The sequence below is a fragment of the Neolamprologus brichardi genome, chromosome 16 (genome assembly GCF_056152115.1).
Source record: "Neolamprologus brichardi isolate AB-2024 chromosome 16, ASM5615211v1, whole genome shotgun sequence".
Lineage (NCBI taxonomy): Eukaryota > Metazoa > Chordata > Actinopteri > Cichliformes > Cichlidae > Neolamprologus > Neolamprologus brichardi.
Genome location: NC_142119.1, coordinates 25572556 through 25596018, shown reverse-complemented (window position 1 = coordinate 25596018; position 23463 = coordinate 25572556). Strand labels below are relative to the sequence as shown.

General features: G+C 36.8%; 1 protein-coding gene across 3 annotated transcripts; it reads right to left on the bottom strand.

The window, feature by feature from the left end:
* Positions 1 to 597: 597 nt before the first annotated feature.
* grb14 (growth factor receptor-bound protein 14) lies at positions 598 to 23439 on the bottom strand. Of its 3 annotated transcripts, XM_035906787.2 has the most exons (15): positions 23347 to 23439; positions 20514 to 20728; positions 19553 to 19670; positions 9994 to 10150; positions 8535 to 8656; positions 8334 to 8408; positions 8073 to 8210; positions 5648 to 5758; positions 5422 to 5517; positions 4997 to 5059; positions 3223 to 3339; positions 2842 to 2911; positions 2680 to 2767; positions 2301 to 2394; positions 598 to 1841 (listed from the first exon to the last, which is right to left on the bottom strand). In XM_035906787.2, the coding sequence occupies exons 2-15, from the start codon at positions 20699 to 20701 to the stop codon at positions 1695 to 1697; spliced, it is 1584 nt and encodes a 527-aa protein (XP_035762680.1). In that variant the 5' UTR covers positions 20702 to 20728; positions 23347 to 23439; the 3' UTR covers positions 598 to 1694. The 3 variants fall into 3 exon arrangements, with proteins under 3 accessions (XP_035762680.1, XP_006788589.1, XP_006788590.1); XM_006788526.2 differs by lacking the exon at positions 23347 to 23439 and having other exon boundaries at positions 20514 to 20824; XM_006788527.3 differs by lacking the exons at positions 19553 to 19670; positions 20514 to 20728; positions 23347 to 23439 and adding an exon at positions 14735 to 14984.
* Between the last annotated feature and the right edge of the window lie 24 nt (positions 23440 to 23463).

Below are 23463 nucleotides of genomic sequence, written 5' to 3'. Positions count from 1 at the left end.
AAAAGTCAGCCAGTGCTGTTGAGAGAAAATAAATCACATCTATACATATTGCCCCCAAAGTTCAATAATTCATTCCAGACAGTATTAGCCTGATGAGAGCCATATGCAGACTATATAGTGTGGCTAAATTTAACTCTGAGCTGGATTCCATTAGAAAATCACGATGTACGTTGGCACAATAAAAATCTTCCTGAACAGAGCAGCACCCCTCTGTGTGTTGATGAGTCGGCTCAGGAGGAATCTTATACTTTGCTCGAGTTTAACTGCATTTATATGATAACCCTGTATGCCCTATATTACTCAAAAAGACAATAATATATTGTTCCAGTGTACTGTCATATGTTACTGCTATTTAAAGAAAGGGTGAGTTTGTTAGCATAGTGGTTCCTGCACACAATACCTGATCTTATCTTTACAGGTATATATATAGTCAGCAATAAAAATGATGTACAGACCATGTATAAACATTAAGTGAATTTCTAAGCATCAATTCAACCTACTTTATGGTGGTTTAACAAGCCATGTGTTTGCCTTGCAGCCTGTTGTTAAAACAACCAAAACAATCATACAAAAATCACACCTTACAACAGACAGGTTTATATGAGTTTATTTACAAAACTGCATTTCAATGCACTGTTGTCCAGCTACTGTGATTTAAAATACCTTGTTCTTACATTGCTGCTGTTACAAAAAAAAAGATTGTATGAAGCTGAATATCAATGTTAGAAGGACTAACATCATTAAAAAAAAAAAAAGTATCTGACACCGTATATCCACAGATGTGGCTATAACATCAAAACATACAATCAGCCCAGGTGTTGCAAATTTTCTGCCTGAATGTCAGGAAATTACAAAACCTAAATTTCAATTTACAATGAATTCAAATATCAGTCATTTCTGATTACATGTAAAGAAAAAAATCTTTAGCATTTATTTCATTGCTCTTACTTCAGGGGAACTTTTTCACTGATTCCATGGATACAAACAGTTCACTTAATCATAACTGTATGTATATAGTTTATGCAGTGCACAATGCAAAGTCAGTGAGGTCGGAACCTCTTCACCGGGCCATTACAGCTCTTTGTCAATCCCTTGTAAGGCATGCGCAGTGAAACTTGCTCAGAGGTAATTTTATCACTTCAAATTAAAAAAAGAAACAAACAAAAAAAATGAGTAACTTTCTTAAAAAATACGAATACCTAGCAAAAAAAATAGCTTAGTATAATAATAGCTTAGTTGTTCCCAGACTTGACAGCGTAGAGCCATACTACAGGTTTCCACAAGCATGTCCTTGTAGGGATTCAGTCATCATTTACTCTTAACAGACCGTAAATGTCACATATTTACAGCACTTTTGCTCTATACATACTGCAGCACACGTTCTGCTGGATTATTTTCAATGAACACTCAAATTCCTGCTGCTGTATCTCAACTACTAGCACCACATACTTACACCAATACATTAACGGGCCAAAATGTAATCCACATGATCTTCAGCACCAGTAGTTATTTATTTTATTGTGAAATTCACCTTTTTCTGAATAAGAAAAAATAAAGTTGAGTCATGTACCACATTATGAAAACAACTATTTATCTTTTTTTTCAAGGCACAAAAACACCATTGTGTTTCTCCAGAAGAACTAGGAATTAAGGTGCATGTGGGACCTCAGCTGTCTTGTCTCAGGGTCCCTTGTTCACAGGGTTATCCGAGCACAGTGATGTCTGAGCTTGCATGGAAGCACCCCACGGTTTAGCTGGTAAAAATCCACCAACTGGATCAAGTCAGTGAACCGTGTTTGACCATCATCAAGACTGTAAAACAACTCCCCTTCATCGTCCACCTACAGTGAAGCATGCACACAGACATATACAAATACATGTAGAAATGAATGACACACAAAAAACAGGTGACTTGGTGCAAATGAGTTTAAATATTTCAGATAATTTTTCAGAGATTAATAAAAAAACATGCAAAAATACTATGTACTATGCAAATGTTAGAGGTAATTTAGTTGTTCCAGGTACCAGGACTCATCAGAAGAACTGTGCCAAGTTTTTGAGGATGCTTAAAATAACCCACGTGCCGAGTACTTTGAAACAACTGTAAGTTTACCAAGGTACACTGCGTTTCGAACGCAAATATATTTAATACAGTTATCTCCTTTCTGTTGTATGAAGGTCATGAATGAATAAAGGGAAAATATTTTAGGGGTTCTTTTTTTTGTAATCAAGAACCACTTTATTTTTGGACCTAAAACTTTTGCACAGTAATTTTAATTCAAATGGTTAATTATACTCACTGGTAATATTTGAAAATGTTTAATTTTTTGCGTGTAGCACAGTGAAAGTACAAATGTCTTAGGGTTGCTCTGGCTGTCCCTCAGAAGAAACACTCTGAAACAAAGAGAATAAAAAGTATAGCAGTCATTATAAAGATTTACCAACATTAAACGGACAGAGTGAACTGCCTCATATGGTAAATTACATCACATTAGAGAATATTGTGTTGCTTTGCTTTAGTGCAAACATGCTCATGTTGATGAAAAAATTATATATATATATATATATATATATATATATATATATATATATATATATATATATATATATATATATATATATGCAAATGAAGTTTAATGTCTTAAACCAAAGCACAAGTAGAAGTGTATAACTGTTTACCCATCAATAAGACCCTGTTGAGCAATTAGACGGTGAGACTCTTCACGAGACAGTTTGCCATGAAACCACGGCTGAGCCACATGGATAGCTGAAGCAGAGATGCTACGTCAGAAAATATCTTTCAGTTGTGCATTAAAAAAGTGAAATTGATGTTTCACACACCTATGTTTAGCACAGAGCTCTGGGCTGTGGAAGGGCTCCCATGACCACTCAAGCGGTGGCAGCTTTTCCTCTGTGGGCGAAAAGAATTACAACTAATATATGAGTGAAAATAATGTTAATACATAGTTAATTTACGATGTTTCATTTTGCATAACATTCTAGCTCATTTGCAAGTTGCTTGAGGCATTAAGATTTTCTCACGCTTGACAGTCGCATTTACTTTTGGGAAATATTATTAAATTTAACATATTATTTGAATATATTTAATGAATAAAACAACAGAAAGATGTTTAAACTAAAGTGAAGCATTATTAATTATTAGCCTAAATTTTATGCTTTCTTTCTGTTAATAGAACCAGATTAAGAGACATTAAGACTTACCCTCCACGACAAGCCTTCCTCTACAGCTACTGAGAGCACCTCGGATGGGTTCTCAATCACCCGACTCTTTTGGCCAGAAAAGTCCATAGCCACCAGAGAGTTCTCTGATATGCTTCTCTGAAATGGCACAGTTTGCACTGATGTGTATTTTAAAAATATTAATACATTTTTTCAGGACTTTTCACACACCTGTATATGTGGTCATGTAAAACTAAATTCAAGTCACATGATGCGTAATTCAAAATACCCCAAATTCTTGCTATTATTTTGGTTCACTCTCTATTTTGTACTATGAAAAGGGAGTAGATTTACTTCTCCTGCCTTGTGGTATTGCATTGCCATCTAGTGTTTGAGTAACATGACTCCATCTTCATATTTTCTAGATGATTCCAGACACACACACACACACACACACACACACACACACACACACACAAAAACAAACTCAACTGAAAAGGGATTAGAGAGGTTTTGAAAGGAATTACACTTGGGCACAAGTTAGACATTAAGCTGCAATATAGTGAGTGTCTCTAAATAAAACTGCAAACACACCTAAGAAAATTCTTCTTATCAGGATTACAAAGATGCTTTTAAATACTAGATTCATTCCCATGCTGGCCAGTAAGTTTGCTATTTAAGCAAGTAGCTAAAACAAAATTATTACTTTTAAAGCCACTCCTATTAACACAGCTGCACTTGAAATGATATAAAGATAAATCCTATTACTTATAAATGTGCTAATCAGCATAGGAGCAGGGCTTTGTTTTTAACTCAGTGCAATGAAGCAGTAATCTAGTATTCTAGTTTGTCTAGCCAAATATATCACCTAAGATTCAATAGCCCGACATTGCATTTAAGATATTCATTTATTCTCCTGTCTTTCTAGCAAATCCTCTCAGTAAAGTTATTGGCAACACATGACACTCCAACACTAGAGAAGAGGTGACAAGTTGTTAAATCTGTGGACAGCTGATCACTATGTATTTTTAGAAAGCGAGTAGTTCGTGAACATGTTCATTACCCATAAATAGACTGTGTCTGCTGTTGCAAAAATACTCTCAGCACAGTCTAAGGCTATTCTGGGACACCGCAGATTCCTCATTTGCTCCATACAATTATATTGCTACACCACTATTTGCTGGCTCATGTTACTTTTGTGTCTTTCAACCTACACCAGACAGAGGGGCATCATTTTGTAGTTTTATATTTCACCAAATGAATGTATGTCCAATGCACTTTTTTTTTTAACCTTTTGTAGAATCTGATAACTTTTTACCTGCTAAATATAATACTGTACTTCCTAACTGTTTGCTAATGTTATCTGTTTGTTTGAATTGTAGGCTGTCGATTCTGCGCTATCAGGATTGTGGGCTAGAGCAACAAAAGCATGAGCTTAACTTGGGCAAATAAAGCTTTTTAAAAGGTTCTTTATTATTGAAGAAAACTGAAAGTTTGTCAGTTATAGAAATACTTCACAGAAGTCCCACTAAGAAAAGCAAAAGGTGTATTGGTGATGGCTAGATTCTACTTAAGTCTTGCTTTTGTGGATGGCGTTTTACTGTCAAGGGTTACTGGGACACAAAATTGAAGGGAACCATTATTATTTCACCCGCTGTTTGCTTACTGTGACAAGTCAAAATGTCTGCAGGGAAAAGGTCCATGTAGGGTTGCCACACTAACCTGCTGGTTCACACAATCATTTGAGTTGTTGCTAAGCAAAATAATAAAATATAAAGCTAGTATAATTACTAAAACAAGAAAAACTTTAACTAACCATTGGTGAGGCTTTTTGCTTCTGGTGTGGCTGAATGAAATTTTGGTAAAGTTGCATCCCAAACTAAAACACAGGAAAAAAGGAGTGATTAAAATTGTGCAATTTAATCCAAACATTTGTTGTGTGTTAACCTAAAATCCCTCCAGACCTATGGTGTAGTGATTACAAATGGCAGGTACAAGTAAATATGTTGTAATGCACTGTGTATATAATTTGTGGACTAGCAGGGGTGAGTAATGCTCTAAATTGTATCCAGATTATATCCAGACAATGAACACATGCTGCTTCTATCAAGAGTGGGAGTGATTTTCCAGCATCACTCAAAAGCTTCCCTTGACCTCCTCCCAAAGCTAAATCTGATTCAAACACTGACTCAGCATTCCTACTCTTAGATATCACCCAGAGTTATTTATCAGCAAGCCAACCTTTAACAAGCGCATGGCTGTAATCCAGCAGGTCCTGGTCTGCTCGTCATCTGCACAAAGCAGCTTCAAGTCCCGGGCAGAACTGCATTTTGTTGACTGAGGTGAGAAGTTGGAAGAAAACAAAACAGCCCTGTGAATCAGCGTGCATCTGCTCCTATACAGTTTTGGCATGTCTCTGTTTTATAGTAACAACATCAGTTACAGTACTTGCAAGTACTGCTCTTACCTTCACACAGAAGCCAAATTCTGTAGGTGCCCCGTGTAGTTTTTTGGCAGCCAAAATAGTGTAGACATCACTGTCACTGAAGTCAGCAAAGAACTGGAGATGTCTTGGTTCCTGTTAAACACAGAGAGGTCATAATAAGACAAAGGTACAGAACAGGTATGGACTGGAGGTGTGAAGTATGAAACACCACATGAAACAGTCTTAAGCCTTCATGTCTATACCTGGAATACAGAAACATCTCAGGTGAGCGCTGAGTGTATCTGTATTTGAACATTTCTGGGTTTGTTTGTTTTTTATGTGATCACAAATACAAAAAAAAATTGAATACTAAAATAACTGAAAAATACAAAAATAATTAAAAGTCTTAAAAAGGAAAAACTTGTATATATTTAAAAATATCCACATTTTAAATTCGATGTCAGCAACACAAGTTTGGAAACTGAGATCATTTTTGAAAAACAAAATGTTTTTTCCACTCTGTCTTAATACAGAAAGTCAGCTACTCAAAAGTTTGCATCTTATTGTGCCATATTTTCAGTATCATAATGCACCAAATGCTTTTAGTGTATGGCAAGTCTGGATTTCAAGAAGGCCAGTCTAGCCTCTGGATGCTTCGAGGTCCACTCTTACTTAAGATTCCTAGAGTTTCCAAGAGTAAACGTTCTTTGGGAGGTAGGGCCTTTAGTTATCAGGCTCCACTCCTGAATCAGGTGACCCTAAATGACCTCTTATTATACTGTCATAGAATCCACATGCTGGGATCACTTCTTCTCATTTACCAAACAGATATTAACTTATTACATTGTTCTCCAGTAGTTTGAATTGTATATTGTATCTATGATCTTCTTTGCAGTTGAGTTACATGGTTACCCATCCCTGAGCCTGCTTAGTTGTAGATTTTTTCCAGTTAAACCGTAAAACAGAGTTCTTCCTCTTCACGGTTGCCAAGTGCTTGGTTATAGTGGATTTTGGGGAGTTCTCCTACAACAATGTAGGGTCTTTAATTTACAATATAAAGCTTCTCTGCAATATTGTTGTGGTGAACTGGGGCTTTATGTAAACAAAATTATTAGTTATATATGCAAACTGACAAAGGACAGAAATTAGAGGCATGACATGGACAGAGGGACTGTGTGACAAAACAAAAAGCGTTGAGCGAAAAGGGACAGGAGAGGAAAAAACAACAGAAGCAAAACAATCAAAGACACACAAGCTAACTATTTTAAAATGTAACAGAAAATAATCCAAATAACACTGAAACACAACTCAACAGCAGATTTTTACAATGCAGAAACCTTTAGTGACGTGATGAACGGCTGACTGTGTGTCTTATCATTAAGTTTTTAACATTAGACAAATTTCCACAGGTACTTTGTTGCCTAGCAGTTTTATTTTTTGTCGTGTTGCTAGGGTTGATTTCAAAATGAGCTATTTTCCAAAGACAGGATTTAAGCAATTCATGTTATCTTTGGATTGCAATGTAATTAAAAGACCATAACATATTTGCTTTACAAGAGTAAATGATAAATGATATCTACATTTATGTCAAAGCATGCTTTGGATGATTGTATATGATGGGTAAACAGTACATTTTCATCTAATAATAACACATTATCAGCCATTCTGGGTGTTGTTACTCTCTTAATGTAACCAAAAGATAAGGATAAATTTAGATATGTTGATAGGGGCTGTATTGAGATGGTATCAATAGCTATTTTGTTTCAAGGATAACTTTACAAAAAAAAAAACCTCACAGACTTTCATTGTCCTGCTTTCATGAGACTCACTATTCCTATGTCTTTTTTTTAATGTTACGCCACAGTCATTAGCGTCTGTGGTAAGTGACTAGCAAACATCTGACCAAAACCAAAGAAGAAGAGTAAACAGATAGACTAAAAGTGGGCGCCTTGCCAAGGTCAACCTGCACTTAACAACAAAAGGTCTACTGTTGTAGAAAATGAAAGGAGTTGAAAAGTGGATGTGTTGGTGTGCCTGGTGGCTAGGTATAAGCTTCAATTGTCAGCAGCATTGTGAGTACAGTTTCTGCATGGCTGCTGTGCCAGCTGACCTAATGAAAATCCAGCTAAACCTGTTTCACTCTCCTCTCACAACATGAGTGAGATGTAGCCAGAACATGAAGAGGTGGCCCAAAATGCACAAACAGAGGTCTTGTATCAATCCCTAGAAATTTAAACAACAGTATAGTTTTCCATTTGGAACAATGCATTTTTCATCTTATATCTTTCTTCTGTAAAGTACCCCTCGTGCAATGTACAGATGTGGATTTTTAGAAAATGAACTGGTGTAATGCAATAAGATTTGTTGTATAGAATAGCCCACTTAATAATATGCTTTTTTTAAACAATCTGTGATTTTCCCATAATTCATAATACATTCTGTGGACAAGTTATTTTGTTTTACAAACCTTGGAAGTCCCCTTATTGGAGAAATAAAGCCCTGATCGCCGCAAAACAAAATAAGACTTCTTCCAAGACTTCCTGCTTTGCTCTTTGGCGTGAAGGTATCCATGGATCTCAGGACAAGTGCTGGAATTCAGAAAGGTCTGCGTTGGGTAGAGGAATATTTGTTCTTAGTTGGGTGTGTGCATTAAATAATCACAGTAACAATCTCCACTACAGGGCAGAGAGAGTGCAGTGCAAACATAAAGAACCTAAGAACCTGATACCTGTATAAGGTCACAGTGATCCACCATCCCATTGGTTTCACTCGATATGGAAACCATGTGATCTGGGAAAAAGTCCTATGAATATGAAAGAGACATCAGTTATTAACTTCTTCCACCCACATAATTTTGGGCTAGTACAAAGAGACTTGCTGTGTATGACTATAGATATGTATACATAGAATTGTATAATTACTAACTCACCAGTGGTTTCCTAAAGAATTCATATTTAGCATAATTCTTCCTAAAATACAACCGGCTGTCTGTGTCCATCGCCCAGCTTGAAAGCACTTCCATAACGTACTCATGGTCTTCCAGAGCTCTTTCTAGTGAGAGCAAGAACAAAGAAATGACATGTTAACCTGTTTTGCTGTTGCTGTTTTTCCTGTTCTTTGTTTTCCCTCTTATTAAAATATACCATCTAGAATCAGGTCAAAGCAAGGTTGAGGACATGGAATTAAATGTTCTTGAAAAATAGAGTAATCTCTGCAAATGATTCCCCAGCAAAAGTTGCATTGAGGAAAAGAGTTTGATTATTAACCTTACATTAATGTGTAACCTCCAGCTACGGGCATGGCTCTAAAGTCAAGAGGTACAACATAAACAGTTATTTCCTAGAACTTAATTATTTCCTAGAATTTTAACCGATTGTTGAATAACTGGAAGACATATTGTATTCAGCCAGCAGTGTAAGTTGAATAAATATCAGTGCAAGAATGTTATCAGATGAATATACTTGTTCCTGACAATAATCTGGATTTAATTCAGGTTAAAAAAAAAGGTATGCTTAATAAACAAAACCCACACTCACTGACAACATCTACAGAACAGATTACCAAATGATGAAACAAATGATAAAATTAGTTTGTCTAAAAATGGCTAAATATGTGTTCTCATCTACAGCAAATTAGGTGTATCCCTGGCAAATTCACATGTACACGCACACATAGATGGATAATCGTATATTGTATACAAATACAGTATCTAATGGTAAATAATAAAGTACTATGTTAAATAAATAATTACAGTTACAGTCATAGTTCATGGTTACATAACATTATTTATTCTGTGTCTTTCTTTCTGACAGCTTATCATAACTAGTGTTGAGACATTCAGGAATTTGTTGTTGTTTGTTTGTTGTAGCTCTTCTTTTTGACCCCATAAGCATCATTTAACCTTGGCCCCCATTCCCCAGTCACCAGTTTCCCAGTTGTTCTTCCTTAGACCACTCTGGGTAGTCATTGCACACTGCAAAGTGTAAAAACAAAGACCACCTGCTTTGGATATGTCCGGGTCTAGTTACCTAGACATGGCAATTTAGCCTTTATAAAAAGGTCCACTTACTACAAAACATATCAACAGGTTCCAGTGTTAGTGGTTTTAGTGGTACGGCTTATTGGTGTATTTTTTCATCCTTCATTGTTAAAACTAAAATGCTGAGATCAATCTGATATTTGTGAGTTTTAACTGCATTGAAAAGTACAACTGATTTTTTAAAAACCTTGAAACGGAGTGTTAAAAAGAAAAAGAATCATTTTGATAGGATTATTGCAAGACTTATGGGTAAGCTTGACTGAAAATGCTGCAAATAATTTTTTGCCATCATTGTTTTTAAATTTAGTATGATGTAAATAACTGGGTAGCTGTTACAGCATCATCTTACCTATTCCTAGATGGGAAAGGTGTTCAAAAAGTGTCCAGGCGTGGTCATCAATGCAGTGATTCTTCAAGACAAACAGTTGACATACATCCTGGGCAGTTACATCAGAAGGAACTTCTACAGCTTTGCTGGTATTATCTTCACTATAAACTTTAATTACCTGAAGCAGAAACATTAAATTAACAACCATTTCAGGCAAGCAGTGAGAGACGTTAGTGACTTTTAAAGATATATAAGTTATGTTTTCAGATTGGACATACTGTAAAGGATTGTGTTATAAGTACCATACAACCCAATCAGTTTGACCTTCGTATAGTGAACAGGTAGCTCATTTGCCTATTTGAACAACATAATAGGTAAGAAAAAAAAAACACAACACAAATATCCTACAAAGCAGAAAACAGAATATAAAGACTCAAGCCCGCAGAGAAACACAAAGAACACAAGACACATTAAACAGGAACTTACCCGCTTGTTTGGAGCCAAGCATAGTATTGAGTTTGGGCTAGTTCTGTAGCCAAAACATGGCTGAGTACAAAGCATCGCAAATGAGAGTTTTTGTGAGAAATATAAACACTCTCATCAGACAGCACAGCAAGTGTCAGCTGTCACAAGCAGCCTTTCTCCCGCTCTCTCCTTATCTTGCTCTGTGCCACAGTGAAGCTGAAATTAGGCAATTAGATAAAACTCCCTCTCAGCAGATTCCTTTTCTGAATCCACATATGTGTATTACTGGTGCTCGATATGCCTCCTTTTCTCACTACTAAGAGTCAGGAAGCCAGAGATCAATCTGCTTATTTACTAGAGGGTGGAGAGAGAGAGTCACATGGCTCCAACCCCCTTAGAATTGACATGCACACACCCAAGGCAAGCAGATCTCCTACATAATGCCCTGTGTGAGCCCAAGAGCAATTACAAAGGTGCTGGTTCAAGTCAGTCTAAAGCTGTCAGAGGCAGGTATGGAAAGGGAAAGTGTAAGAGCAAAGACCAAATGGCTGTCTCTTTTCTCTGAGTGAGGTCAATTGGTAGCTTAAACCTGGACAGGAAAAGCCTGACACCTTTTCTGTAGAGATAGGTCAGAGCTTTTCAACAGGGCTGAGGTTCAGCAAATGGGCCCTCCACCTATGACATCACCTCTTAGTGTAAACCACTTTGTAATCAATCAAGTCACGCAGTGAGTATAAGAGAACTATCTTTTAAGAATGGTTTGTTTCATCACTCATTGTTTAATGTAGTCATTGCTGTATATTAGCACTACAGGTTTGTTTTCTAAAATGGTTTTGACCTGAATAAAAGGAAAAGAGAAGAATTGATAATAAAGTGCAAAATCATATGCATTTATAATGAACAAATTGATATATATATAGAGTTCACTGATTTTAATAACATGTGCATTTACTGCACTGCTGGAGGTAACTGTATCAGGGGCTTTAGCTGAGTTGCTTCAAGGATGTGGCTTTCTGAAAATTGGCCAAATCAAATCATCTGGGTATCAGATTTCACCAAGAACAGGGTAGGGTCTGTCAGAGGCGAAGGAGTCTTTGTGGGCCATTAGCATTGCAGATGTGCTTTATGTTTGCATTACTCAGCAGAAAGTTGCTTTCATGAACAGTTTAGGTTGGACGACAAGATGCAGTATATACAATGAGTAAATATACCCTTCAAAAGGGTAATTTTATCTGAACCATGAGACACTTGTATTGAAAGTGTCTATATACTCAACTGCCTTACAACTTTTTTATTTCACAAGTGCTAACTGTATGTCAGAGACACTGAGGAGACTGTACATACAATGTAACTAATAGTGATGGGTCGTTCGCAAACGAAATGGCTCTTAGAGCCGGCTCTTTGAAGTGAACGAAGCGAGCCGGCTCCTTATCGCGAGCCGTCACGTGTTTTTTTTTTTCTTTCTTTCTCTCAGCCTCTCTCTCGCACTTTTTTTCTGCTTCACTCAGCACGCAAGCCTTGTGCTTTACGCTGGGCAGAGGGGGGAGGGGCGGTAGTTACACTCAGTAGCACAGGAACAGAGCGGGAGGGAGAGAGAGAGAAAGAGAGCCAGGGACAACGTGTCACATTAGAAAGGTATAGTAATCATCCACAACTATTTTCAGTTGCAGATGATAAAGGATTCAGAAAGTTTAGTCATGCAGGCCCATATGACAGAGAATGCGCATCTTATTTTTTTTCATGTTTTAATTTATATTTAATTGTGTTGTGGTTTGCAGTGTTTTGTGTTGTTTCACTTTAAATTTGTAAAAGGAAATAAATAAAAGTATATTTACGGTGGCCCCTAGAGACAAAGCACATAAAAACTTCAAATCACGTACAAACCCTGAAGCACGTACAAACTCCAAAACACATAAAAACACGTACAAACTCCAAAACACGTAAAAACACGTACAAACTCCGAAGCACGTAAAAACTCCGAAAGCACGTAAAAACTCAAAACACGTACAAAAGACAACAGAAGTGCTCCAGGATGCTAGGGGGCAGTGTTGAGCTTTTGTTACCTAGTGGCTACACAAGCCAGCAAGTACCAATGACCGGATTTGGTGTGTTGTAATAACAGGTAAATGAACATTTTTTTTTTTTAATTATTTGAATATATATGAGTGCCTGTGTATAAATACCCAAACAATACACACATGCTTTCAATTGTGTAATTTAAGTGATCTAGTAGCTCTGTTTTGGAAGTTCAGTTCATGGTAGAAATGTGTTTTGGAGTTTGTACGTGTTTTGTCTCTAGGGGCCACTGTATATATTTATATATAAACATATATAAATAAAACCAGTTTTTTACGTTAGTAATTCCTTTTGTGCATAATTTTATATTATTGTTAATAATAAATTAATTAAAGCAACAAAACAACCTGAAGAGCCGGTTCGGAGCCGAAAGAGCCGGCTCTTTTTAGTGAGCTGAACCGAAAGAGCCGGTTCTCTAAAAAGAGCCGGAAATCCCATCACTAGTAACTAAAAGCAGAAAAGTATAGATGCCAGTTAAAGTGATAAAGTGATAAAAAGTGCAGCAATCAAAATATTCTCAGAAGTGCATTTACATGTGTGAAGACTTTGAGTTTGATCTTATATTTATCTGAATGAATTAAAGCTAAAAAACTAATGCTGCCACACAAAAACTGCTATCGTGGTATCCCTATATATAGTTCTGATTTATAAAAGTAAAATCCACATAAATGTGAATAACGGTAATAATGGTCATTGCTACTAACTTCAACTGCCAGTAGTCTGTCTGATCAGTGCATGTGGTGCACTGAGACAGCTATTTTCTTTTCAAGTTGGAATAGTAAAATTTGCAATTCACTTAAAAAATCTGCATAGTAAATCCAAATTAAGGCAACCTTACTATTTATACACGTATATGTATACTTACTTACACATATGAATAGGTGGTAAGCCACTACTGATCCACCAAATTATTGTTGAGGATACACTGGCACAAATTCCCAATATAAGCTGCATTTATCAAACTATGATGGCAACAAGGCTGTTGATTTCAAGAGTTGTATCACAAGGGTGAGAACACATCGTGCTGTGTCATAAAGGTCTGCGATGAAAAGTAAAAAAGAAAAAAAAGAGTCTGGAACAGGAAGAATAAGTCCAGATACTGGGTATGTAGCACTAAATATAGTCTTATTGAACATAAACTTCTCTATTAGACCTTCTTATCTCAAGGACAGGACAGAGTGATCCATTTTACCAATTAGCCTTCTCTGGTTAAACCTTGAAGTGCACTCCCACAGCTGCAGCTATATCACTGAGTGGTGGTAAAAAGTTGGCCTCCAGCCTCGTCTATATAAGAAAACGACAGAGAATAGTTCTCTTAGCTATCCACTAAAATAAAACTTGAAAAGAAAGAGTTTTAAATTATTATAAAACCTCCTTTCTGGTAGGTAAACCTGTTTACAACTGGATCATCACTTATAAGATTACATATCCAAAACGTTACTATTGTCCCGAGACCTAGAAGGAATTAGATCATTTGGAAAGTATTTTTTAGACCGGTGGAGTCAGTGTGCAACAATAAGGAGATGAATTAGAACACCAGCCATATGTTATCAGCCAACACTGATAAGCCTGCTGGAAAGCTGTAGTTGCTACTTTGTAAATTACAGTGGCTGCTCAAGGACTGGGCTCAGGTATTTCACATTAAACTTAAAATATTTAATTGTGGTTTTGCTTGTGAACAGTCTACATTCTAATTAGATACATCCTATAAGATACTGAAACACTTTGTACTGATGTCTAAATTAAAGTATGAACATCCCAGCTTTCCCTTGTTCAGCACTGATATTCCCTATTAAAGAAAAGTGACACTTCACCAGATTCCATTTGTGATATGAAAGTGCGGGCTACTTTCTGCTTTTAATACGTCTTAAAATCTTCAAAAGGCTACTGTATTATTGATGTATAATTAATAGCAAGAATGTGTTTTATGGTACAATATTTCTTTTTACCAAAGTACTGCAAATATCTCAATTTAAATAAGTAACAATAGCACAGCCGAAGCACTGTGAACACCATATGTGAGCAGAACATTTATGAAGATTAAATCTTTGAGAAGTTTTAAACATTGTAAGCCTTTACATAGTGGTCACGGGAGACTGGCTCTAATCCAGCACCATCTGGAAAAACAGCTTAAATTTAGAACACTAAACAGAAACAAAAAGCAGCCCTTCGCTAACACAGAGGGAGACAATACAAAAACAAATCCATATAAGATTCCTACCCGCTTCTGTAGACAAAGAGGTGTGATGGCAGGCAACGTGACTCTTCTTGCATGGAAATTCATGCTTCTGCCTTACCTGCACAATTAACTATGAAAAGAAATATCCATGCATAGTAATTGAAAGTAAGGCTAATGTATAAATTCTAGTTGGATATAATATGATAGTATTAAAAATAGTATATATATATATTTCTTTTCTCAGCCTTTCCAGTGCTAACAGTGTGATTCATCAAATTGCAAGTGTTAGAAACCAAATGTTGTTTCCTCACCACAGCACAAACTCCTCCTCTGTCCTTGGGGATGTAAAATCTCTTTCCTTTTCTTTCCTTTTGGAAAGGGAGTTTCTCAAAGTAAAATGTTTCTCATGGTGAACACAGTTAAAATATACAGTCCAAGGCCAAAGAAACGTTAAATATTTATTTTTTAATTTTAGCCTAGCGATAATGTAAAACCAAAACAAGAAGCTGAAGATTTCCCAGAAAGCACACGTATCATATTTTTTTCATTCTTACTTTGTAGCCAGACACTACACTGCTATTTTTAGTCTCTGATCCACCTTTTTTTTATTATAGAGAACATTCACAAGCATGAATATATTCTTGCTAATTATCAATGTTCAGTTTCCTTCTGAGACAAGGAATTTGGAAATGAGTAGCTATCAAAACCACAAAACTACAAAAACATGCTCATAAAAACTAGGTTAATGTAGATCCATAAAAGTACATCAGATCTCAGATTAGTTGTTTTCTCATTTTAAAATGCTGTTAAAATCTGTGAATAACATTTACAACCTGCCTGGTGACTTTATGGAATGGATGAGCGTCCGTACAATAATAACATTGTTATAAGCCCTGTTTTAGTATTTTCCATTGTTAAGAACTGTGCACCAAAGTCAAATTTAGCAAAACTATACATTTAAACTGACTATTTTTTCTGATAAATTATACTGCATCGAAATGGTACTATATTAGAAACACCTATTCAGTTGTTTGTCAATAAAAATATTTCAGAATGAAGAAGAAAGGCGATTGAAATGACTCTGAATGTCACATTGTTATTGGTGTGAGACTGGCTGCTATGAGTAGTTAAGACTTCTTAAATCCTTGAAAAAGAATTTAATTTGCTGCGTCTACAATAAATTTCTTGTATCTCTTCTCATCGCTCTCTTTCATCACATTTACCCTCAAGCATGAAACATGGCGGTTTGGCTAAAGTTACTGTAGGCTACTCTCACGCTCTCATGAGAACGCACAGGAAAAGAAGAACCGCCAACAACAGACTTCATGTTTATCTGGAAACACAGTACATTGACTTGTGAGAGCACAGACAAGCAGACGCTGCTAGTTATCACGCTGCTAAAATGAATTGGAATTAATGGACCCAGAATGATAACAGAGTCGCCACAACTCCCATAACAAAGCTAGCGCCAGACACATTGTCCTTGACCATAGCTGTTTCAGACAAGACCCCTTGCAGGCTCTGTCAGAGTAAGACAACAGCCAGCGATGCAGCAGGCCAGTGGTGCATATATGAAGGTATATAGTGCATGCTAACCTCTGGGAAGGGAGATTTTTAGTGCAAAGCAAGGACACTGCTGTCCATGTTTATCGCTATGTTACTTTGTTACTTGTTAGGTTGCAAGGAAAAAGGAACAGCTTCTGCTTTTTAACATTTTATTTTATTTTTTGGATCCATCCATCCATTCATTACCTCCTGTTTATTCAGTTCAGAGTTCTGGTGGGGCTGGAGCACATTGCAGCTGTCAGGGCGAGGGACAGGCAACACCCTCAACATGCTGCAAATCTATCACACATTCATGCTATGAACTATATGTCAGAAACTGCTGAGGCAGCATAGGAAATTTGCACACCATTATAAACATTAGTCCAAGAAATCACAAGGTAAACAATATTTTTGTATTACCTAAATGAATGAGTTCTAAATTCATTCATTTAGAACTCTATTTTTTTTCTTGTGGAGTCATAATCTATTTTTTGCTTGTTTTTTTAAATACAATGAAAGCACAACAGCAGTGCTAAACAAAGCGATGTCAAGCATTGGGTCTTGCCACAATTCTGCAAAACCATTCAATTAAGAGAAAATGTGGTAAGTTAGAGAAGTACCACAATGGCAAGACTCAGTATCAGTTTCCTTGGCTGCCTGTTTTATAATCGAATGCCATCTCTAGAGGAATATTATTATCTTTAGATAATTATGATTGATGATAAAAATTACTACCCAGAAAGCCTCACTGGAAAGCCAAATGGACAATTTTGCGGGTGAATGGTGGATGAGGGGACAAGTGCAGCACAGTTGGAACAATGATGTCATTGGCTTTTTGAGTGCCTCTAAAAGGAGGTTACCATGCTGTGCCATTAGGACAGTGACATAAAAACAGCTGTTCAGCCTAACATACTGTCTTTATCTTCCCAAGGATCCTGGTGAGACTAAGAATAAGCACTGCTGGTGTTACACTATTAAACATGGCCAAGTATTAAATAATGAGGCCAGTGTAAGCAAAACCTAAGAACTGACACTTCTTTAAACATTTGGTTTCCAACAATTTCTCTCTACTCTTGAATCTATTTAATGCCAATGCGAGGATGTCCTTATAGCTTTGATGGAAAAATAAAAGAATAAAAATATGGTCTTGAAAATTACTACAGCAGGTTCCCTTTAACTTGATTTGCAGAGAGCAAACTGTTTCTCTCTCTCGCTCTGATAAAATAATTTTATTTTCAGTCTAACAATGGCATCCTTCACTTTCATTAACATGTCTTTGAAACTCATATTGAGAACACCAGTGAACAGCTATCAAATTTAAATTCATTATTTTGAGTCAACTCCTGATCTTTTATCTGTTTAATGTGTCACATAATAATGAGGAAACAGGTTTCACCTGGCCATTAAAACTGCTTAACTCATTTGCCCAATTACTCTGAAAATAGGGAAATATGTCGAAAAAAAAAAATGGACTGAAACAGTTGATCCAGTAAAGCCTGAACTATGAAATAATTCCCAGAAACAAGTGTTTATTTGACCTATTTGACAATTTTGTAATAAATAAATAAATTAGTAATTTGAGTATATGAGTTTGAATTTGTATCACATTTAATATGCTGATGCCGTAGAAGTCTCAAAAACTCATGCATCATATATAATACTCTAGGCATTAAGGGCTTAATGCAGTGCGATAAGTACTGGATGCCTGCACTTCAATCATATATTCACAGTTTTTTTTAAACAATTCACTGGCAGCACCATTGTCCCAATATTAACTCTAGACACTTAGCTTAAAAGACTAAACCATGCATTTCTGTGCATATATTTCATCAACGGCAACAGACACATGAACACATAGATAAAGGGCTCACACTTACCAGCAGCTATACTGCTGATAGCTGCTGGTGAGTGCAGAGTGCTATAATTTTTATGTTTTCCGATGAGTCATTGCTGTGAGGCACACACACACACACACACACACACACACACACACACACACACCACAATGATAATGAGAAACAGTCAACTCCAGCTTAGAGTATAGGGGCTATTGGTTGGCAAACCAAACTAATTTAACAGCCCTGGAAAATATATAGGCAAACTCACTTCACATTTGAGGCAGACCAATGATTGCTAGCTTCCCAAAGCAATGAATTTGCTCTTGTTTCTGAATGTGCCAGTGAGTTTTAAAAATGCATAGTCAACAACAAATCAATTTTTGCTTTGCTTGATAAAAAAAAAGGTTTCTGCTGAGTTGTATGAACTGACTAAAAAAGAGGAGAAAAGAAAGTCTTCATAAGCTTTTAATTCCTTGCATCTGTACAATTTGTTGTAGCATGACCTGTGACTAAACTCATAAGGTGAGGAGCAAGCAACAATGATTGCAGTGTTAATAAGGCAAAAATACTTTAATTATGGGAAAAAATGGTCACTGTCTATACGTAGTCTCAGTAGTCATCCAAACAGCCTGTGAGACTAAAGTGGGGGAAAATCTGAGAGGAGTAAACGTTAATATTGCAGAAAAATACTTTAAGGATTTTTTTTTTTTTTAAAAAGTCCTGCCAGCATAATTCTGCTGCCCTACAATAAGCTGCAAATAAACTATGTACATCAATCTTGCTCACTATATAAAATAACTTAAATCCACAACTTAATGCACTATATTATAATGCAGCACTTCACATTACATTATTTTAGGCCATGGTTCTTCGCATAAGACAAACAACATTTTCAAACTAGTCAAGAATTCTATGCTACCAACACACAAGTTTTAACTACTGAGTTTTTCAGCATCAGTAGGTACTTCCTGATTTTCAGTGCAAAGTAATCACACACCCTGTGCTAAAACAAACAATAGCGCTGTTATGCTCCAGACCTGATAATTGTAAACCATAAAAGTTCTTCTGAAAAATCTAAAGGTGATGTGAAACACTCATTGTCCATTTTGTAGTAGCTGCTGCTTTCAAATACTACGGTATAAAAACCCGAGATTAAAAACATAAAATCACAGACTTTGTGGCTTATCTAAGCATGCTGACACAGCATTTTTAACTCCTGACAGCAACTAATTTCCTTATTCACATAACCGGTTGGACCATTCATACAGTGCTAAGGTCAGACGACTTCAGCAAGCTAAATATTGCATTTTTTCAATTAATCAGCTTTAACAAAATGTTGTGCAATTTTGTTTTCTGACATGTAATCCACTTAAAAATCAGCATTAAGTGAGTACGTGAAATAAAACATCTAAGACGACATGACACAGGTCTTGTATCATGATAATCATGGACCAAAAACTGTCAATATGACACTAACCTGAGATGTACAGCTTTTGGTCCATGGTAATAAACATTCAGAAGCCAGAGGGTTCAGGGTTGAGGTGAGAAGCTCAGAAAGAGGGGAAGAGAATGATGCCTCGCTCTCTTTAGTGCTCCTGAAGGACAAAAACAAAGAAACAAGAGACAGAAACAAACTTCAATGAAGCAAAACTGTGTAAATTTTCAGGCAACAAGCATATTTTGATGGCTCGGCAATAATATACAACAGCTTCACAGAAGAGTTGTATGAAGCACATGTTATCTGTCATATTTTGCCTGCCACCCCATGCTTCAACATTGTAATGAGTCATTTCTTGGGTGAAGGCATAGAGAGATCTGACCAAAACAAAAGACATGGCTCCATTCTCCTCTAACCAACCTGATTCACATTTTTTACTACCAGGTGCCTGCTTTTACCACATAACCAAAACTCACATTCAGAGGTTTATTTCTAAGCCTTATGTATACTGTTGACATCATTTTGAGGTCATAAAGGAGTGAAATATCCCATAAAGAGACCACCCTTAGGACATATAACTCCACCCCACCTATTTGAAGTAGTTCAGATTAAAGGATGTGACAAGACATGCATACAAAGAGTTCTTTTTTAATGACTAAATGCTATGATAAAGTAAGAATAAATTAGATTTCAGCATGCTTGCATGGTATGAGGTGTATTTTAACATACATTCCTTTAGTACAAAAGAGTTAACAATTATTATGTTATCATCTTATCTCTCTTAAAGTTAAAAGTACATGTTGCACTGCACTACACATTGCAGCTTTTAAACAGAGATCTACCTCTTCTGCAAATAAGACTGTGCTATTCTTGTGCAAGGCAGCTTACACTGTAAAGTGTAGAGTAGAATACACTTCTTGTGGTTTAGTGCAAATTAAACCAGCCTGATTAAATTTTATAAACAAACTTCTTGTCAAGTATAAAGGAAAATGAGACCTACCTGTTCCCCCTGCAGAGTTTAATGCTGATCTTCTGTTTATTTGGTGTTATTAAAGGCTCTTGCAACGGGAAGAGATCTGCGCTGGGAAAGCCACTCACATTACCCTTGTCACTCTGAAAAATCTCTGCTTTCTGTCCGAGGCTTTGAGAAGTGTGTATCTCGTCCAGTGCCTTATTCATATCACTCATGTGGGCCAGCTAAATCCAAGGCATCATCTGGAGCAAATAGAAGAGGCAAGCTTTTAGACTGGAGTATGTGCAGACCACAGTTGGAGCAAGCTGCCTGGTGGGGCTCATCTGCTCACAGCTCAGCAGAGCGCACACATACATACACACAAGTCTCATCTGCTGCCCACAGGGCTGGCCCAGTGGGGCAAAACGATCCCTCCTACCCAAACATGATCCACCACATAAAGATATTTTTAACACAATGACTCCCGAGACAATCATCCTCGCTCTGATGCAGTCAAGTATTATCAATCATTAAAATTTGCTTTGCCACCTGTTTTTTGTTTTTATTGCTTGCCTTTGATAATGTTTATATGCACACTGGAAAGCAATAAATTACCACACAAAGCAGACTCTCACAAAAAGGGGTTGGTATTGAGTACAGGTGGGTTATAACTAGAGATGGCACGATACCACTTTTTTTATGTCCGATACAGATATCATGAATTTGGATATCTGCCGATACTGATATGAATCCGATATAGTCTGTTTTTTAATCAATGAAACTGTTTTTTTAATATCTTGCTGCATTTTGTATAAGTTCAGACAGGTCTCGCACGCCACAGCCGCTCTATCACGTGACGCATACTGCTCCAACGTGCTAAGGTTATGAGCTGAGTTTCGTCATGTCGCAAGTTTTGTGAGGTGCTTTCGTGATATTTAATGGATCGGATTACATTTTTTATTTATCTCCAATATCCGATCCAGTAATTTAGATCAGTATCGGACCGATACCGATACGTGATATCGGATCGGTCCATCTCTAGTTATGACTACTATAAAATGAACTGCTCTTTTGTCATGGACTTTGCACAAAGATTGCATAACATAGTACACTGTAGAATGCCTGTGTTTGTAAAGAGTAGCCAGCCCATCAGAATGGCTGTGTGGTTGGAAGTGTCATTCAGAGACTGGCTCTGTGTGGGGGATGGTGGGGATGATAACATCATTCTCAAAGGTAATGTGTAACAGAGTTTGACCAAGGGAGGACAGGCTACTGAAGGAACTTACTAACAGGCAGCATGGGGAAAGCAATAACTCACCACCCAAGGCTTACTTAATAATGTCAGAACCTAGTTTTGTTTTTTTTAAAGGAAGAAATACAGAAAATGTATAATATAGTATAATGCTCCACCACAAAATGATAAGGGACCAAGGGGAAAGGTTTTACTAGACTGATTGTTTTACCTGTCTGGCTCCATTCTTACGATCTACCTCAGTATCCGTTACAATAACCCACTATACATGCTTGTTTTTTATATTATGCAAGTAGGCTATCACCATGGTGTCCTGTAGATACACATTAATCGACTACACTTATCTGAATGTTTGTATACCAATTTATTACAAGTGGCAACTTTATGAAGACATATAACATAAATGAACTTTATATGAACCCCCCCCCCGCCCTCAATGTGGTCATAAAGGGATGCCCAACAGATTCTTCTTCTGTTGGTGAGCTTGTGTGAATTAAAGTTGGTGCCATTCCTTTTAGCTGAAATGAGTGGCACCAACTGAATTTGTGGTCTTGTCCAGGTGCTGTAGCCCATCGGCTTCACAGTTCATGTGTTGTGCACATTCAGAGATTCTCTTCTGCATACTGTGGTTGCAGCCAGTGGCTCTTTGAGTTACTGTTGCCTTCCTATCAGCTCAATGCAGTCTGGCCATTCTCCTCTGTCATCTCGTATCAAACACCCTGTTGGATATTTTTTCTTCTTCTAGCTATCACTAAACACCTAGTAGCAGCAACCCCAGTTTGAAGTTTGCTCAGTTTGAACTACACCAGGTCATCTTGACCATGTCTACACACCCAAATCTTAGAAGCTGCTGCCATATGATAGGCTGATTCTTCAGCCACTCCTACATTTGAGAGTGCTGCCGCCTACTTAAAAAGCAGAAAATCCTCATTTTAATTTTTACTATGATTAAAATATTTTTTCCTTAAAAATATAATTAAAAACCATAAATGACACAGTCTGTTAGCTATAAATTGCTAATGCTACCAAGTCATATGTGAAGTGTTAAAACCAACATGTGACCCACCTACCACTGGGACACAAAAAAATCAATACAATAGCAGTGAATTTAGCTCAAAGTGGTGAGCAATACCACAAAAAAAAACAAAAAAAACACCCCTATTACCAGTTTAATTTACTTTTTATATTAATAAACATGTTTCAATAAACACTTTACTGTACATACTTAGGAGTAATTTCAAACTGAGTTTCTGCTATTACTGCTGCCCACCAGGGGGCCCCGGCCCACACTTTGGAAGTCATTCAGATATTTGTATTACGCTGAACAGGTGTACCTAACAAAGTGGCCGTTAGGCGTATGTTCATATGGATTCTAGTAGTAAAATGCTTTTTTCTTAAATATTTGCTCTGATAGCGCTGGAGAAAATCATTAGCCACATAGTCCAAGATTTAATTTCTAAAGAAATCTTATTTGTTAATTCTGAAACAATGATCTTCTTCTTTTAAGTAAAGAAGTATAATTGCTTTGTCCACAAAGCAACACTTCAAACTTATGGAGCAGGGTGATTCTGTCTGCTTTTCCTGTGCCCTGTACACTAGCATGAAGAGACATAAGTTTAGAAGGGTTACCTTTATACCTCCTTAAATGGGGCTGATAATGCAAGCATTCAAGCAGGTCCCAGTATCCCAGCAAGGAATGAAACTCACTGGACTCGCATGTAAGAGAAGCTACAGGTAAAGTACAAG

Excerpts from the sequence above, each read along its gene's own strand:
- grb14 (XM_035906787.2), bottom strand. The coding sequence starts at position 20,701 with ATGAGTGATATGAATAAGGCACTGGACGAGATACACACTTCTCAAAGC. Across the intron at positions 10,151-19,552 it reads CCAAAAGCTGTACATCTCAG|GTAATTAAAGTTTATAGTGA; the intron begins GTTAGTGTCATA and ends TTTCTGCTTCAG. Across the intron at positions 8,409-8,534 it reads AATTCTTTAGGAAACCACTG|GACTTTTTCCCAGATCACAT; the intron begins GTGAGTTAGTAA and ends TCATATTCATAG.